Source organism: Myxine glutinosa, chromosome 9 (assembly GCF_964187855.1).
Source record: "Myxine glutinosa chromosome 9, kmMyxGlut1.1, whole genome shotgun sequence".
NCBI classification, from domain to species: domain Eukaryota; kingdom Metazoa; phylum Chordata; class Myxini; order Myxiniformes; family Myxinidae; genus Myxine; species Myxine glutinosa.
In genome coordinates this window covers 78,546,436-78,564,521 of record NC_136269.1, presented here as the reverse complement: position 1 = coordinate 78,564,521, position 18,086 = coordinate 78,546,436, and the positions used below count along the sequence as shown (strand labels likewise).

General features: G+C 40.1%; 1 protein-coding gene across 1 annotated transcript in view; it reads left to right on the top strand.

The window, feature by feature from the left end:
• LOC137435747 (copine-4-like) overlaps nt 1-18,086 on the top strand; it is a 354,102-nt gene that overhangs the window by 66,145 nt on the left and 269,871 nt on the right. The window contains exons 5-6 of the mRNA XM_078785105.1: nt 4,933-5,007; nt 11,136-11,219. Of these exons, the coding sequence (XP_078641231.1) occupies nt 4,933-5,007; nt 11,136-11,219 (159 nt within the window). The remainder of the gene's footprint in view (nt 1-4,932; nt 5,008-11,135; nt 11,220-18,086) is intronic.

Below are 18,086 nucleotides of genomic sequence, written 5' to 3'. Positions count from 1 at the left end.
GGAATGGAGCGGCAGAGAGTGGAGTCATCAGCAAAGAGATAGAGAGGATTTTCCAGAGAGTCAGAGAGATCATTGATAAAGACCAGAAAAAGCACAGGGCCCAGCACACTTCCTTGGGGAACTCCAGCCTGAACAGGAAGGGGAGATGAGAGAAATCCATTCAGGGCCACACGTTGACTACGACCAGAGAGGAAGTCCGCAAGCCATGCCTGGAGATTTAATGTGACTTTTGGGTCACATGTACATTACACCTCATGTAAAATGTGACTTCAAGAGCTCAAATCCTCTCCCTCATGGGGGAGAGTGGGTCTACTGTTATCAGAATATATATATATATATATATCGATACGTTACTAACATAATTGCCTTCGATCGTTTTTTGCAAACAATTTTTTCTTCACTATTACTTAACTATACCCAACATCTCCAGAAAATTTCATCACGATCAAACGAATTTTCGATCCAAAGAATGCGATTTTCATTTTTGGAAAAATTGCCTTATGCACAAAAGTAGTCTCGAAATCGGCGAAGGCAATTATTATGTTAGTAATGTATCGATATACATTTCTGGTATTGTCATTTTAATTCTCCAATTGAACACTCGACATCAACACTGGCCGATTCAATGCGTTGATGTTGATCGATTCAATGCTTTAGTTTTGTTGTATGTGCACAAAGATATTGAGTTAGACATCGAGAGGATTGTGGACATGGATGGAAAAAAAACATCCCCAAAAGATGTTATTCATGAATCCTCTGTCTGATTAAATATATTTCACCAGACAATCACAGTGACGTCACACATCCACTTTATTGTTCTCATGGTTATTATCGTTGAAGTTTATGTAGGAACAATTGATTTGTTTTGATCATTATGTCATTTGTTTGATCATTATGTGTCACTTATTCAATGTTTGCTTTTCATTCAATTGGATTTCTATGATGAGGCAATAATTAAAATAAATGTTGAGTTTTGAGCTAAAGTTATTATTTTTTCGCGAACTTCTTTTCAAGCATATTAGAGCGTTCTTTGTCTATATTTGGAATAGTCTTTAGAACTTATGCCAAAAAGAAACATCCACAGAAAAATGTACCCCTCGCTCTGCTCGGCGAAATTATTTTTCAGTGAAATGGAATTTTTTATGCCCTTCCCAACCTAAAATCATGGATCTGTATCTGGTGTTGTTCACTGGGTTGATCAATGAAGTGAATTGGAGGGTTTTAATTGTGGTCTTTGCTTACAGAAAGAGTAAGAGAGTGGGCAAGCCTATTTTGAGCATCATATTCCAGGTGTTTTCATGAGTTTGTTATTCTTTCAACATTTTCTGGCAGACAGTGATACAACTGCAGCATGCCTTTCTCTGGGTTAGGGACAGTGTCTGACAATTACTTTGTTTGACAAAGGTTTCAAAGGGTTTTATGGTGAGGATCACCAGAAAGTAGAATATGTCCCAGGAGGTCGTTGTTCTCAGGATACTTATATACTCGTACCTACTAACCTCCAGGGTGAGAGCAGGAAATTGTCGTTGCCATAATAGAGAGGAATAGCGTGACATAGTTTGTCAATCAAAACAGGGTTTTGATTTGAAAAGTTATTTTGAAGAGATCTGATTTGAAAAGTCCGACGAATACTCAAAAATTGGAACAAATTTTAAAACAAAACCGAACTCGACTCACACTGTATACATGGAGGCAACAAAATAAGAGTAAAAAAACGTGAAAAGGGGCCGGGAAAACCTATATTTGAGGATATCGGCAGAGACGATGAAATCATGACTGAGGCTCAAGGACCGACTGGAACCAGAAGTCTAAATCCAAAGTCCAAATGCTATATATCGTTTTTGGCCCAATATTTCAATTGTGAAGAATTACTTTAAAATTATCGGATCCAGATTTGGATATTCACCAAAATCGAATCAATTCGTCCTTGTCATTCACTCAACCTGTCCAACAAATTCTGTTCGAATCAGTCCATATCCTTTTGAGATATCCTGCTCACAGACAGACAGACAGACAAACAAACAGGCAGGGGTGAAAACATAACCTCTGTTCACCTTCGGTGGCAGAGGTAATAATTTTTTGGGGTTTCTCTTTCTCTCTCTTGTCTTCCTTCTCACACCGGCAGGCACATAGGGCTGCCAAGGCAGTTTCTTCGGCTGGGCAGCACAATCCTGGACCTGTCCACCTGTCCACCTGTCCACCACCACTCCAATGCAGGAAGTCAGGGCAGGAATTTGTAATTTGTTCATGGTGCGGCAATAGCTCACGTACTCTTAGCAAAGCACACCGTGTGATCTTTAGCGCCCATTAACTGCTGGCAGACGAGACGCCCAATTTAACGTCCAATCGAGGGACATTGATTAATCATCTTGCCTGTGAAACCCCATGATGACAGTTTATAGCTGGCTCGAGATTCGAACCCAGGTTAGACACCTGAGAGGTGAGTGTGCATACATCTAGGGTCTAGACCACCTTATCAGTCCTGTAGTTATTTGGCTAACTATTTACTCAGGAAAAATAATCGCAATTATTTTTACATTTTCTTCCATTTTTCTCCTTGCATTCATTCGAACTCCTCTGCTCATTACCCGGAAACCTATTCTCCCAAATTGGGGTGTGCATGCCAGGCCTTTGTGCATGCCAGGCCATAACTGTGCCAAGTTCGTTGGACATTTGTTGTATCAATTATATGCATTCTCTGTTTCTTAAATTAAGGTGTTTTTAGTCTTTTGGCATCTTAGATGAATAGTTTATCCAACTGCGGTCTACTCGTCGCATGCTACAGGCCTGGAATGGATACAAGCTCCTCGGAATTGAACATGCAGATCATTTCAGCTTCCACTTCTCATCAGTCTTGATAGGATTCTCTAAGAATGTTTTCTCCGTTTATTAGTAAGTAAATGTTTGTACAGAACTTGTGTTTAGAAAATACAAAGCATCTTTTGGCAACCACCGTTTCCTGATCTTTTTATCTTTGCCAATACTACTGATGTTGGACTTGTCTTGGGATTCTGAGTCAAATCCATTTTTATTTTCCTGGTCACACTCTGTAAGTCACATTTCTAATGAATGTTGAGGGAGCATCCTGGCAGAACATAGAGGGAATACTCCATACAATGACACGAAAGGCTGAACAACTCATTTACTTTTACTATCTTTTCAATTCCTTTAAATTTTTTCTTTGATCTCAGTTTATTTGCAGTACAACCCTCTATTTTTATTGCTATCTTTATTTATTATTCTGTTTGTCAGATAGCAGTTGGGATTGGTTACTCAGTGTTCTGGTGGATTGCTTTGCCCAGGTTGATGATATGATGATATAGGCATCAAGTTCATCCAATCTTCTTTCTTTCATTTGTGTATCATCAGATGGCCAGCTCAGTGTCGTGCAGCCATGCCCTCGTCTCTGGTCCTACGTCGAAGAGGCCGGCTTCTGAAGGTGGTCTGTATAGGGGGCAGGTGGTAATTATGAGTTCTACAACAAGGCGGCACAAGAGATGCTCAGTTCTATCCCTGAGGACCTGTCTAGAAGCGCATGGCTGGCGACATCATGGAAGCAGGTGTGGGAAACGGCCGGGCCCACCCGCATCCACCGCGACATCTGGGACCCAGGAGGTGGCGTCGTAGGAGAAGATCTACCACGCCTGCAATGGACCTTGCTGAACCATCTACGTACGGGGGTCGGCCGCTTGAAATCATCGCTGAAGATGTGGGGCCTGGCAGACAGCGCCGCGTGCGAGTGCGGCGAGCCTGAGCAGACTGCCGAACACAGAATCACCACCTGCCCCCTATACAGACCACCTTCAGAAGCCGGCCTCTTCGACGTAGGACCAGAGACGAGGGCATGGCTGCACGACACTGAGCTGGCCATCTGATGATAATGATACACGAAAGAAGAAGCAGGCACATAAGACATCGGCCATGATAAAGCTCACAGTGTTAAGTGTGGAAAAGTTCTGAGGAGATTGTGGCTGGCTCAATAGCGCAGGGGGCTGTTGATGCGTTATCAACAGAGGTCTGTGGTTCGAGCCCCGCATTGAGTCAGAATTTCACACCTAAATTTTTTCACACCTAGCCCCTTGCAGGAATTTGATTCCTGTTTATAAAATTGTATTTGAATTAATCTTCAATGCATTTCTACTTATTCACATATACTTACGCTAACATTCGGGGTCTGCTTAGCAGGCACATAAGACATCGGCCATGGCAAAGCTCGGGGGAAGAAGACGACAGCCTCCCCGCGGCCTTCCCTACAAGTAACAAGAATTGTGAAACTAATGTCGCCACACAATCATCGAGCTGGCAGGTCAAGACCAAGACCAAGGCATAGAACGTCCTCCTCAGGACGGGCGGCCATTCCGACCGTCGAAAACCAAGGCCTGTCAGTGCTCCAACTCAAAGTTCATCCAATACTAGCTTTGAAGTAAACTTTTCAAAACGAATGTGACCATTGCATTAACTCCCTTTTGAGTGGTGGTCTGTGGCACAGGCTTGCGGAATCACTCTGTCACCCTCCTCTCCATCTCCTACCATGCTGAAATTAATCTCAGAGATCATGTGCATTGAGCACTGAACACCTGAGTTCCATAAAATGTCTAAAATATGTTATAATTTTAAAAGTATGAAAAGAGCAACTTAATACAGAATGTACCTTGTTTGTTTGTTTGTTTACACATGCACTTCAAAAATTAATGGTTTAAGGTTTGAAACTTGAGGACATTTTCCCTCTACCTCATCAGTGGTGTGATTGCTTCCTGTGTGATGGTGCATTTATAAGCTTGTGTGGTACTTCAATTGGTGCACCTGAAAGCATTTGATGCATTTCAAATCACCGTTGACTAATCTCTATGACTCTTTGGCCAACTGGATTGAAATGTACCCGGACATGTCGTGCATCGCATCTACTATATTTCTGTGATGTGTGCCATGTAGATCACTTCTGACGAGCTCACGGGAAACAATGACTACGTCTCGCTGTCATTTCACGCGCTGAAGCTTGACGACAAGGTACGCCACTTGCCGGGATTGTCATTTGCTCGCCAAACACAGCACGGTCCCCTTTTTACTGGCACGCGACGCTGTATCCAATCTCACCAACTCTCATCCCCTGGGGTGCTACGTTTTATGCCACAAGTCCACACTAGCCACCCAATTGCATTCACACATTGGATAGCCTTTTTAGAATAGCATGACCACAAACCCTTACCTGACAGTCAAGTGACAAAATGTTACAAAAGACTTTTGATCACAATGCAGTTTGATGTCCCTTTCCCAAATTCAAAATGTTCTTGAGCTTTTAATTTCTTCTTCTTCTTCTTCTTCGCATGTATGCAGCACAAGGCTACAGGGTAGCTCAATTGCTGAGGGTGTGGCTGTGCCGCTGATTCAATGCACTCTATAGGTTAGGGCAGCATTTAGGACTTTGGCCAGGATGCCAGCAATAACTCGCCTAATCTTTGCGAAGCACACCGTGGGATATTTAACGTCCACCAACTGATTCCATCATATGGAACGCCAGTTTAACATCCATCCATGGGACGGCACACACATTGAGTAATCATCCTGCCTGTGAAACACCGGGATGACAATTTATATCTGTACCTAGGCTAGACAGCTTCGAGACGAGTGTGCGTACCCTCTTGGTCATGCTGCCAGCCCTAGCTTTTAACTGAAGAAGGACACAACCATCAGCTGCTTTCATATTACAACCATGTCATTTTCTTTGAAAAGTAGCACATACGTATACTTGTAGAATGACATTGTCACAAATGATACATGAGAACAGTGGGGTAAGTTGAACACTTGGGAGATTTTGACCCCATGGATTGACTATGTAAATCAATAAGGACAATTTCTATGTTATTACATATGGATGGGGAAGTAAGGAGTGCTAAGTTTCCACCTGAAAGATTCCTATTGGACCTGTGGACTCAAAAAGAGGCTTGCATGACATGCTGATGATATCAGTACCAGTGTACCATGATGTGTACATTTACACGTCATCACATGCACTTCACGCTACACACTCATCCAGCCATTTGAAAATGGTGGCCATGTTTTAAGATGACATAAATTTATATTACTCAACACTGCAACATGCTAATGAATTCCCTATTTTGCCATGATTTTCCTTAAAGGTGTGTAACTTTTGAAATAAACTTTGCAGGATATGCACTGCTCAGTAATGTCCCAGAAACAGTTTCCTTGTTAAGACAGCAACTACTTCCTGGGTCATAAAAAAGTGCAAAAGATTGTGTGGAGGTGCCCTTGTGCTAAGTTATGCACCAGAAAGTAGGGTAAAATTACATTTTACAAAAATATATGATTTCCCCAGGTGTGACTTATTAAATTTTAGCATATGTGAGCGATATGACTTCTCCAGTGCACTCCAATAGTTTATTTTGTTGTTGTTGTATACAAGATCGAGGCTCGTGTAAGAGCTAATATCAATCACAAAAAAAGAAAAAAAGAAAAACAGACACACAAAACATAAAAAAAAGGGAGCGAGAGACAAGACGGGGAGAGAAAGGGAAGCACACAAGTACAACAGCAGAAAACAGGGACAACGGAAGATCTGTGGGAGGGAGAGGGATTGGGGGGAGGAGGCATGGGAAGGCGGGGTGGGGGGGGGGGGGGTGGGAAAGTATAAAACACATGGACACAGATGGAACTTCCAGGAAAGAAAAAAGTCGGTATTTTTTTTAAAAAAAGGGGATTTGGGGTGAATGAACGGGGGTAGAAGAGATCAAGGATTTGGAATGGGGAAGATAAGAGATGGTGGTGAACAGCTGTTTAAAAGACCTGGAGGTAGGAGTGGGAGTGAAGAGAGTGAGGGAGTTTGTTCCAGAGGAGGGAGAAAAGAGGAATGAAGGAGTGAAGGTGAGCAGAGAATCTTGATTTTGGCAGTTTCACCAGAAGAGGGTTACTGGCAGATCTTGTGCGACCTGTAGGAATATTTGGGGGACGGAGCACAGATAGAGCTGGGGGAGCAAGGCCGGAGAGGAGTCGGTGGAAGACAGAAAGACCACCAACCTGCCTGCGGTGATTGAGTGAGAGGAGTGAGTGAGAGGGAGTTAGCTTCATTGCGGGAGATTCCAACGATTCTGAAAGCTTTGGTTTCAACAGCGTGAAGCCGAGCTAGGTGTGAGGCAGGAGCCCCAGCCCAGAGGGGAGAACAGTATTCCATTGAGCTGCGGATAAGAGCCTTGTATGTGGTGAGGAACTCAGGTGTGCCAAGGAAGGACTTCGCACGACGGAGGATGCCCAGTCGGCGACTGGGTTTGGAGGCCAGATTGGAAATGTGGTTTTCCCAGGAAAGATCATGGCAGATAGTGGGACCCAAAAGATTGAGCGACAGAACTTCTTGGAGAGGATTATTCAGAAAGTATATGGGAGGGTTGTCCAGTCTGTCTTTTCGGAGAGACAAAGTGAGAGTGTGAGATTTGTCAGGATTGAAAGACATGTTCCACATGTTTGACCAGTCTGTGATTTTGTCCAGGTCTGCAGAGAGTGAGGAGGCTGCAGACTGCCGATCTGAGATATGAGGAATGGAGCGGCAAAGTGTGGAGTCACCAGCAAAGAGATAGAGAGGATTTTTAAAAGAGTCAGAGAGATCATTGATGAAGACCAGAAAAAGCACAGGGCCCAGAACACTGCCTTGAGGAACTCCAGCCTGAACAGGAAGAGGAGATGAGAGAAACACATTCAGGGCCACACGTTGACTACGACCAGAGAGGAAGTCCGCAAGCCATGCGTGGAGATTTCCATGGATACCATAGAAGGAGAGTTTAGTGAGCAGAGCAGTTTGGTTTGGTGAGTTTGATGCCACATGTGTAATTAGAAAGACTTGAGTTCCCATCATGCTGTTGTGGAGGGATTTGAGAGAGGTGTGGCCTCATCTGGCATACAGGTGCATCATGACAGTGCTCATGGAAACGAGGCATAAAGGCATACATCATTAGCCTAAAATCGAAATCCAAAAGCACGCAAGTATTGTGGGCAGGAGTTGTGGGTTTGATCAGTATTTCTCATTGGACCTGCCAAAGGTCAACAACTTTGTCAAATTTCTAAAATCACCAATTTTCATCTGATTGACTTGAAATTTGAACAGGGTTTGCACATCAGGGCTGCAAATTTAACCACCAATTATGCTTGAGGTCAACATAGGCCAAAGGTTCAACATAGGCCCCATTTCTAAAATAGTCAATTTTCATCCGATTGACTTGAAATTTGAAGAGGATTTGCATATCAGGCCACTGAATTCTACCACCAATTATTTTTCAGGTCAACATGTGCCAAAAAGTCAACAAAGGCCAAAGGTCAACAGCTTAGAGGTGAAATTTCTAAAATCCTTAATTTTCATCTGATTGACGTGAAATTTCAACAGGATTTGCATATTTGGTCTTTAAATTCAACGACCAGATTATTTTAAAGGTCAAACTTGTTTTCTGTATTTCACAAGTATCGTGCTCTGCATGAGATTTTTCTTGTTTGTTTGTCTGTCTGTTTGTCTCTAATGAGAATATCTCAAAAAGTTGTGGACGGATTTGGACGAAAATTTTGGGATAGGTTTGGTGTGCGACAATGAAGGAATTATTATATTTTGATGATGATCTGAATCCGAATGCGGATACTATAATTTTTTAAGTGATTCGTCATCACTGAGAAATGACACCAAAAGTGATATTATATAGCACGATATTTCAAACAGTTGTGGATGGATTCGGACAAAACTTGGTGGAAGAGTTGGATAGATGATAAGAACAAGCCAATTAAATTTTGGTTCAGGTACGAATCTAGATCCGGCCAATCAGTGGGATACAAAACGTAAACGGTTCAGCCTGGCGGAAGTATGCGCTCTGCCGAGTACTGTTCTAGTTGCACATGAATAGTAAATGGCTCAAAATCCTGGTATAAATTGTCTTTCAATGGAATGTTATGTAGGACAATTAAACACTTAATCAAATCTTTGTTTAGAATCTCGAGCAGCACGTGGTTGTGTATCGCAACGATGATGTACATTTCCACATGGTGGAATTCTGCTTCCATCCCAATGAATATCACAAGGAAAGAAGAGATGCGCAAGGTCATCTCGAGATCAGACATGAAGCACATCATGTAGATGCTATGGAGCATTGCAGAAAATGAGAGATGTGAATCTTCAAGTTATTGCTCTAAATTGAGTTCATCGAATCGGAAACTGCTACGGTCATGCGAGCCGATGCGAGATGATTCGATAATTTTTTGGGGGCAGGGGTTGATTGAAGTGGGAATGCCCATGGCGAGAGACACGTGCATGAAAGGTAACACCACAGAGGGGAAGCTCGAACATAAAAAACGACTAATTGGCACTGCAGGTTATGGGGCACATGCTCTTACAAGATGTGGTGGAGCATCAAAGAACTGCCAGGAACCTTTTGAAATGGAGATTGGCATCACAGCATTTGTTTTTTCTCTCTCTGCACACCATGCTGGGATGCAGTGATAAATGGTGATGGCATCACGTGGAGTTTTTGTGCTTATTTCGGATTTACTTTTAATTGTTCCTATTGATAAATATTGTGTGGGTGTAATGATGGTGCTGTCCATACCCACAAAGGACAAATAAATTATACTCGCTTGATATTCACAATGATATTATCAGGATTATGTCATATCTAATATAGAGATATATTATACTTTGGAAAATTTGGTAAAATTCAAAGTGAAGTGACTTTTTGTTATACTATATAACAGTCTATATACATATATATGGCAGAGTGGCCAGACGGAAGCCAAACAGTTCAATCTTGGTTTCATCAGACCACATAATCTTGTTTCTCACAGTCTGAGAGTCCTTTAGGTGCTTTTTTGCAAACTCCAAGCGGGCTTTCATGTGTCTTTCACCGAGGTGAGGCTTCCGTCTGGCCACTCTGCCATAAAGCCCAGATCGGTGGAGTGTTGCAGTGATGGTTGTCCTTCTGGAAGTTTCTCCCATCTCCACACAGGATCTCTGGAGCTCAGCCAGATTGACCATCGGGTTCTTGGTCACCTCTCTTACCAAGGCCCTTCTCCCCCGATTGCTCAGTTTGGCCGGGCGGCCAGCTCTAGGAAGAATCCTGGTTGTTCCAAACTTCTTCCATTTAAGAATTATGGAGGCCACTGTGCTCTTGGGAACCTTCAATGCAGCAGAAATTTTTTGTAGGCTTCCCCAGATCTGTGCCTCGACACAATCCTGTCTCTGAGCTCTGCAGACAGTTCCTTCGACCTCATGGCTTGGTTTTTGCTCTAATATGCATTGTCAGCTGTGAGACCTAGTATAGACAGGTGTGTGCCTTTCCAAATCATGTCCAATCAATTGAATTTACCACAGGTGGACTTCAATCAAGGTGTAGAAACATCTCAAAGATGATCAAGAGAAATGGGAGGCATCTGACCTAAATTTCAAGTGTCATAGCAAAGGGTATGAATACTTACGTAAATGTGATATTTCAGTTTTTTCTTTTTAATAAATTTGCAAAACTTTGTAAAATCCTGTTTTCCCTTTGTCATTATGGGGTATTGAGTGTAGATTGATGAGGGAAAAACGAATTTAAACGATTTCAGCATAAGGCTGCAACATAACAAAATGTGAAAAAGGTGAAGGGGTCTGAATACTTTCTGAATGCACGGTGTATATATTTAAGCCTGGTGTTGGGCTAGCGGCTAGGGTGCTCGCTTAGGATCTTAGGATCCTGGGTTCGAATCCCGGTTGATTGCTGAATTAACGCCAGGGGGGTTGAACTCAGCCTGTCATCCCTCCCGAGGTCGGCTAATTGAGTACTAGTTCACTGGTAATTCCCCGTTTGTCGTAAAAGGCGACAAAAAGGGTTGGTGGCAGGAAGGGCATCCGTCCGTAAAACATTGCTTCAAAAAGGGGACCAACAAAAACAACAAACCAACCACGGTGCCCGAAAAAGGCCAACCCCCGCTTTGCGGGGAAAAATGGCCTCTAAAGGTGGTTTTTAATATATGTTTTTTATATACATATATACATATATATGTATATATGTATATCATATTTGTATATATGCATATTGTATATGTTTATATATATATATATATATATATATATGTATATATTTGTAATTATCATTTCCATGTTTTTTTTGTTATAGGATTTTTTCAGCAAGTCTGACCCATTCCTCGAGATTTATCGTCTCAATGATGATGGAACTCAGCAGCTTGTCCATCGGACAGAGGTGATTAATTGTCTTTGTATGAGAATTATCTTCCCTTCACGGTGTCTTTGTTTTTCATTCTTTCTCATTTATAAGTATCGCTGTCAAATAATAGCCGCATTTATAGTAAAATGGTGTAAAATACATAGGATGGCTGTTGAACCATAGCAGAACTTGTGGCATTTAAAACGCACAGCATAGATTATGGAAATCATGAACAACGTAGCTCATGCTAGACATGGCTGGACAAAAGCTATTGGTGGGTCAAACATCTAATAAGCAAACGCATACTCCTTCAGGGAAGGTTTGCTCAATGAACGTATTTTTTGGAATTGATTTGAAGGTTCTCAAAATCAGATGCAACTTAGCCGACTAACTAAAAGCCACAACAAAATAAAACCACAAAAATAAAACTATCTTACTAAAATTACGTTTTTGATGACCTTGTAGCCACAAACTCATCATTATCTTGTGAAATCTGTTATGTCAGAGTTTGTTACTTTCAGTACTTAAAAGATTGAGTGTAATCAGATGCCCACCTAATATCATAGATTGATAAGGCCCATCTTGGTAAAGGAATGGTCATCTGAAATTTTAGTCACCATTAGTGACAGAAAGGTATGCCGAGGTTTAAAAACCAGTCTTGGTAGTGTAATGGGTAGAGCTTCCACTCTGAGTTTGGGACATTGGCGGTTCAAACCCCGGCTGAGTCATATCAAGGATTTTTTTTAAATGTTACGTGCTGCTTCCTTTCTTCGACAGTTGACGTTCAGCATTTTAAAAGAATAGTGCATGGACAAATAACTATAGGTTGGCAATCATAGTGCAGGTTTGATGGTCCTAATGGCTTCACCCTGTGTCGAACTTCATTTTAAGGGAACTCTTATTATTCCCAGATTCGGTGGCGTTATAGTATTATCTTACTATAATTCACCAAATGTCCGTCCGTCCGTCCATCCATCCGTTCGCAGGTACCGCAAAAACGGCTGAACCGATCGCAACGATATTTTGGATGGGTAATCACGGGACCCCCTGGAGTAAAATAGGCTATATTGTTTTTCCAATTTTGCAATTTTTCCAATTTTCCATTTTTTCCAAACACGATGGAATAATATTTACCGATATGAACAGTGATGTGGCTTTTATTGAAATTCTACAAATACTGTTTAGATTTTGATGAGAATTATAAAACTGCCGCGAATGCGGAAGTGGACAGATGACGGCAATGAGCGGGTTTGATAATATCCCAATACAACCGTCATTCAATCATAATGTTAAATCGTTAAACATTAATCATGTTAATCGTTTTGTTAAAGTAACAATTGATGATTGGAATTGAGTGAATACAATTACGATTTTGAATTCGTAATTGTGTTCACCCAACCGTACGGAACTTCCCATCAGGATTTAAATATTTGTTTATGTCACGAATGTTGTTAAAAGTTTATTTTTTATATTAATGCTATTTAATTTGTGATTGGAGTTATGCTGTTTGGAATGAAAAAAGAGATATCGAGTTCAAGGGAATGACGAAATGCCGTGACGGTTTTACATTCTAAGCATGATATTCGCGGGTTGCCATATGTAGATTCGCCATTGACTGGGTATGGAACAAACGTACCCGTTTATTTGCGAACGAGTACGTTTTTCATGAAAGTCCTTCACGAACTTGCTGTCCATGTCTGACATGCGACGGAAGGTGCTGCAGGAATGTGGAATTTATTGGTTTCATGCTTTAGCATTCGCCGTTTCTGCATTGTCTGTTTGCTTCTGGCCTCCCACCCGTGCGTCACTAGTAATAATAATAAGCCTGGTGTTGGCATAATGGTGAATGTGGCTGGCTTACGATATTCGGCCCTTGAGTTTGAGCTCCTTTCGTGCCATGGAAATAACACCAAGTAGGTTGACTCAGCATGTCATCCTTCCGAGATCAGCAAAATGAGTACCAGCTTACTGGTAAAAGGGGCACTGCATCAGCGGCACTGAACACATTTTGTGTTCTCCATATTCTTATAATAAAGGTTTGTTGAAGATTTTATGACAAAAGCTCAATTTGTAAAACAAGTTATGGCCTGGACAGACACACTGAAGCTCAGTGGCAAATAAATAAACACGGAAGTGATTTTTAAAAAATGGGGCGCCTTGTGCTTGACGCTCTGCGGTGGTGCTAATAAGGGCTATTTATAGTCACTTTGACTTTTCCCTTTCACATGTTGACCCAATTTCTTTTTATTCTTTCTTGTATATTCTCATAATGAAGGTTTGTTGAACATTTGATGACAAAAGTTCAAATAGTAAAAAGTTATGGCCTGCACGCACGCACACACACACACACATGCACCCGATTGCAAAAGGCCATCTCCCGCTGCATGGAAGGACGGGTTAGTAAACATTCATAATATTATAAACATAGATATTATTATTATTATAAACATTTATACAGGTTTGTCCAACTTGTACATTTTCAGCGTTGATGCTTGAGATAACGACGAGTCAGAACCCTTCACCTTGGTGAAACTAATGAATCAAATCATTTCACTGGGAGAGATATCTGCAGACAAATCCTATGGATATTCAATATCCAATTTATGCACTTCCATGCCTATTTCTTCATACGTCAACACACAAAATTTGGGGGAAATTATTGACTGTTTGGTAAGTTGAAATCTTGTTATTCAAGGCTACAATAAGGCAATCGATATAATAATCAAAAGCAGTTTCTATCCAGAACTTCTCTCTGCCCATATTACTAACCTCCCTTAGACTAAATAAAGTAAAACATACTACGTCTAGCCTCCTGGACCTATCCTTGTTCCAAATGCAAAATACGACAAATTGGTAACCAATAAAAACGTAATTTAAAATATATTTCTAAAGTATATAGAACGATTATTCGTTCTATAAAACTCTATAAAATACTATATAAAACGATTTTACTCTATAAAAACGAAAACGTTAATTTTTTTATAAATATTTTATTTATTTATAAATAAAATTTATAATTTATAGAACGTTTTTTTATAAATTTATAAAATTTATAAAACTATAAAATTTATAAAATTTATAAAATTTATAAATATAAATTATAAATATAAATTATAAATATAAATAAAAATAAAAATTTATAAAACTATATAAAATTTATAAATATAAATTTATAAAACGTATAAAACGTTTATTTATTAAAAAAAAACGTTTTTTCTATAAAAACGAAAACGAACACTCAATAAAACGATTATTTCTATACATGCAGTATGAAAGTATGATTTCTAGCAAAATATCAGCTATTATTCTATAGTTTATGGTAATTTTACATGAGGATCAATGACCACAACCAGCATAATTTGTGGTATCCTATGATTAAAAGACAGCGCAAATTCTGACACCTGAATAGCAGCAAAATTTACACCTGAATCGCAGTTTCCAACTCCCCTGACACGCACAGAAATGCAAACATCGCCCACGTGTTCATATTGGGCCTCTGATGTGACCACACATCTGCCACGTCTTAATCATGCACCAACCCACATTCTTTTTTCAGGGCATGTCTTATGACAACCCGATCGATAAGCGCGACATTACACAGTAAGGATGTAGGTTGGTCCTATGATGGAGCGTCAGCGGTGATCCCAAACTTTATCACATCCACACGCTAATCCTAATGGGATCTTATTGTCTGCAATTCCCATATGGAGGATTTTCAACTTGGCTGAAACCCCACTAAATTCCCATTGGAAATGAGAATTATATGGGACATTTGTAGAAGGATTGGCACCGAAAACAATGTGTTTCTCTTTTTACACGGCATAAGCAACGTTCAGTGCGCTAACAAATCAAGGTTGGAGAAAAGTGAATATGACATAACAGTGAACTTGAGTACTAATTTTCTGAACTAGATAACTACCTAAAATCATGACAACAATGTAATGACACCGGCAAGAATGATCTAAACACTGCATGTGACACACAAATCATCGGTTAGGGATTTAAATTACACACAATGAACTTGCCTGGAAAAATATTAGAAGACCTGCAGTATTGTTAATAAGGGGGTCATGTATAGATTGTTGATGCAAGTAAGTCAAGGACATCGCTAAATGCCAAATAACTCAGAGACGTTAATTATATAAGTGTATGTTTTGAGTCGATCATTTGTTGTGGAATAGGAAGAGGTCTTTTTCGTCCATATGTAGTACAAGGCTGTGGGGTAGCATCATTGGCTGATGGCGTGGCTGTGCTGCTGATGTAATGCCATCTGCTGGTTAGGGCAGGAATTTGAAATTTGTTCAGGGTGTCCGCGATAGCTCGCCTACTCTTCACAACCAAATAATGTTGGTAGACAGGATGCCCGTTTAACATCCATACGTGGGATGGCACACACATTGATGGATCACCCTGTCTGTGAAACACTGGAATTAAAGTTTATCGCTGTGTCGGGATTCAAACCCAGGCTAGACAGCTTAGAGGAGAGTGTGCGTACCTCTAGGTCATCCTGTCAGCCAATAGAAAGAGGAAAGAATTGTCCATATTTGAAAAAGGTGTTATTTTGATGGGACAGTTAGATGGGGCGGGGCCTCGGATCTGGATCCGGACCTGAACCAAAATCGAATCGGCATGTCCTTGTCACCTAACCAACCCATCCACCATGTTTTGTCACAAGTTGTTCACCACTTTTTGAAGAATCATGCTGTATATCATTTTTCGCCTCATCTCTCAATGCTGAAGAATCATATACAAAATAAAAAAAATTGTCTTATCCAGATCCTGATTCGATTTTCAAACAAAATCAAATCGATTCGTCTTTATCACACCAAGTTTCATCCGAATCCATCCATAACCTTTTGAGATATCGTGCTATATATCGTTTTATCTCTATCAGTCAATGGTGAATAATCACTTAAAAAATTTATCTGATTCGGATTCTGATCTTCACCAAAATTTAATCAATTCTTCTTTGTTACACAACCAACCTGTCCACCAAATTTCGTCCGAATCTGTCCACATCTTTTTACGATATCCTGTTCACAGACAAACAGAAAGACAGACAGAGGGGGAAACATAACCAAGTAATATAATCAAGTAAACGTAGAACCCAGTAAAGGTAATAATGTAACTTGAAATTGAACACATTCAGTAATAATAAACGTGGATGTTTTTGGTGAGCATCAAACTATCTTTTCATGTACTGGAATTAATTAATTCATTTAATATCAACCAGGTTGTGGAGAGGTTTACATTTTGTTCGCAAAATATTTTGAATTCTCTACTCTCTCTACATCTTCCACTTCAACATCCATACCCTCTGCCTCTCCATCCCCTCTCTCTTTTAAACACAGTTCCCCCTTTTTTATTGTTCTCCAACTTCCAACCTTTCCTTTTAATTCATATACTCTCCTCTTTCTCCTATTTGTAAAATTTATTTTTCTTACTTATCCACCTCCCCTGCTTATGGAAAATAGAAATAGTCTCTTTCGTAAATAATGATGCGAATTGAAATTGAAGGTAATGATCAGATCAAATAATTATCGGTTTATAAAACCGACTTTTTATCAATTTAAGGACAGTTTGCAACGTTTGAAATACTTGGATTGAAAAGTGAAATAAAATTGTTAGACCCATAAACTAAACCAACTTTCAAAAGTAATAAAATACAAATAAAGATATAGAAAATAAAAGATAAAAAGGAGAGATAAGAGGAAAAGGGCCGAGGAAGAAGAAGAACAACAACAATAAGAATAAGAAGAAGAAAAGGAGGAAAGATTAGTCGAATATAAGAGGGGGAGAGAGACAGAGAGAGACAGAGAGAGAGAGAGAGAGAGAGGATTGAAAAGTTGTAAGGCATATGAGGTTTAATATGAATGCAAAGCATTAGTTAATCCCATTGGATGCCAGCGTGCCAAACCTGAAGGCGGTTTCGTCACTTCGATCTTCGGTTTAGTTGCTTTAGATTTCTTTGCAGAGAATCCACATGTTTCTGCAGATGACATTCGCAGAAGTGCAGTTTAAGTGTTCCAGAACTTTAATACTGCTTTTGCATCCTGGGCTTGAAGCGGTTCACTTGTTGAAATGGCAGGTTTTACAGTGGGAGAGAACTGAAAACGAGTGGGAGAGAAGTGGGAAAAGTGGGAGAACTGAAACGTTCCTGGTGGGAGGTCAAAGGGTAGCGATTCCTTAACCAGGAAATTTCACGAAGTTATATTCTGCTTGAAAATAAATTAGAGGTGATTTTGAGAAGATCGATGCGGTTTCAGGATCATTCTGGAAAAGTTATTAGACAGTCAGATTTTACTCCCACTCCATATCAATAACGAGTGGCGTGATGCCAGTGGTGCCAGCGATACCAATTCAGAGTAAAATGCAGGCAAGTACAGTTGTAAGTTGACTCAATGGAAGTCCCAGGTTATTATTCTGGAGGAATTAACCAAATCACCTGACTTGCAAAAATAATATGCGCTGATGTGAAACATACAGACCTTTTCCATATGATTTTGAAAACCATTGACAAGATTTCCTGCATTTAAATCTCAGTTGCTTCAAATTTAATTTAAAAACACACCAAATTTGCTTCATTTTTGATGATTCAGAAGCAAATAACTCCACAAAACCATCCTACTGACTTGTAAAAATACAAAAAATAAAGAGGTTAAATTTACCATCATAAAAGGAAACAATGCACTGATATTTTGGGTTTTACCCTTCGTCGGAGCAAAATAATGTAATGGAAAACCGGAAGTAGTAGATAAGGATCAACTACACATACGTATATACTACTTTGTGTTTCCTATCACCCTCTTCTCCTTCAATGAAAGGTAAGGCTAGAAACTCGAAACGTCAGTGCTTTTCCTTTTATGGCGGCTAGTTTTAACCTTTTTATTGCCATATCAATGG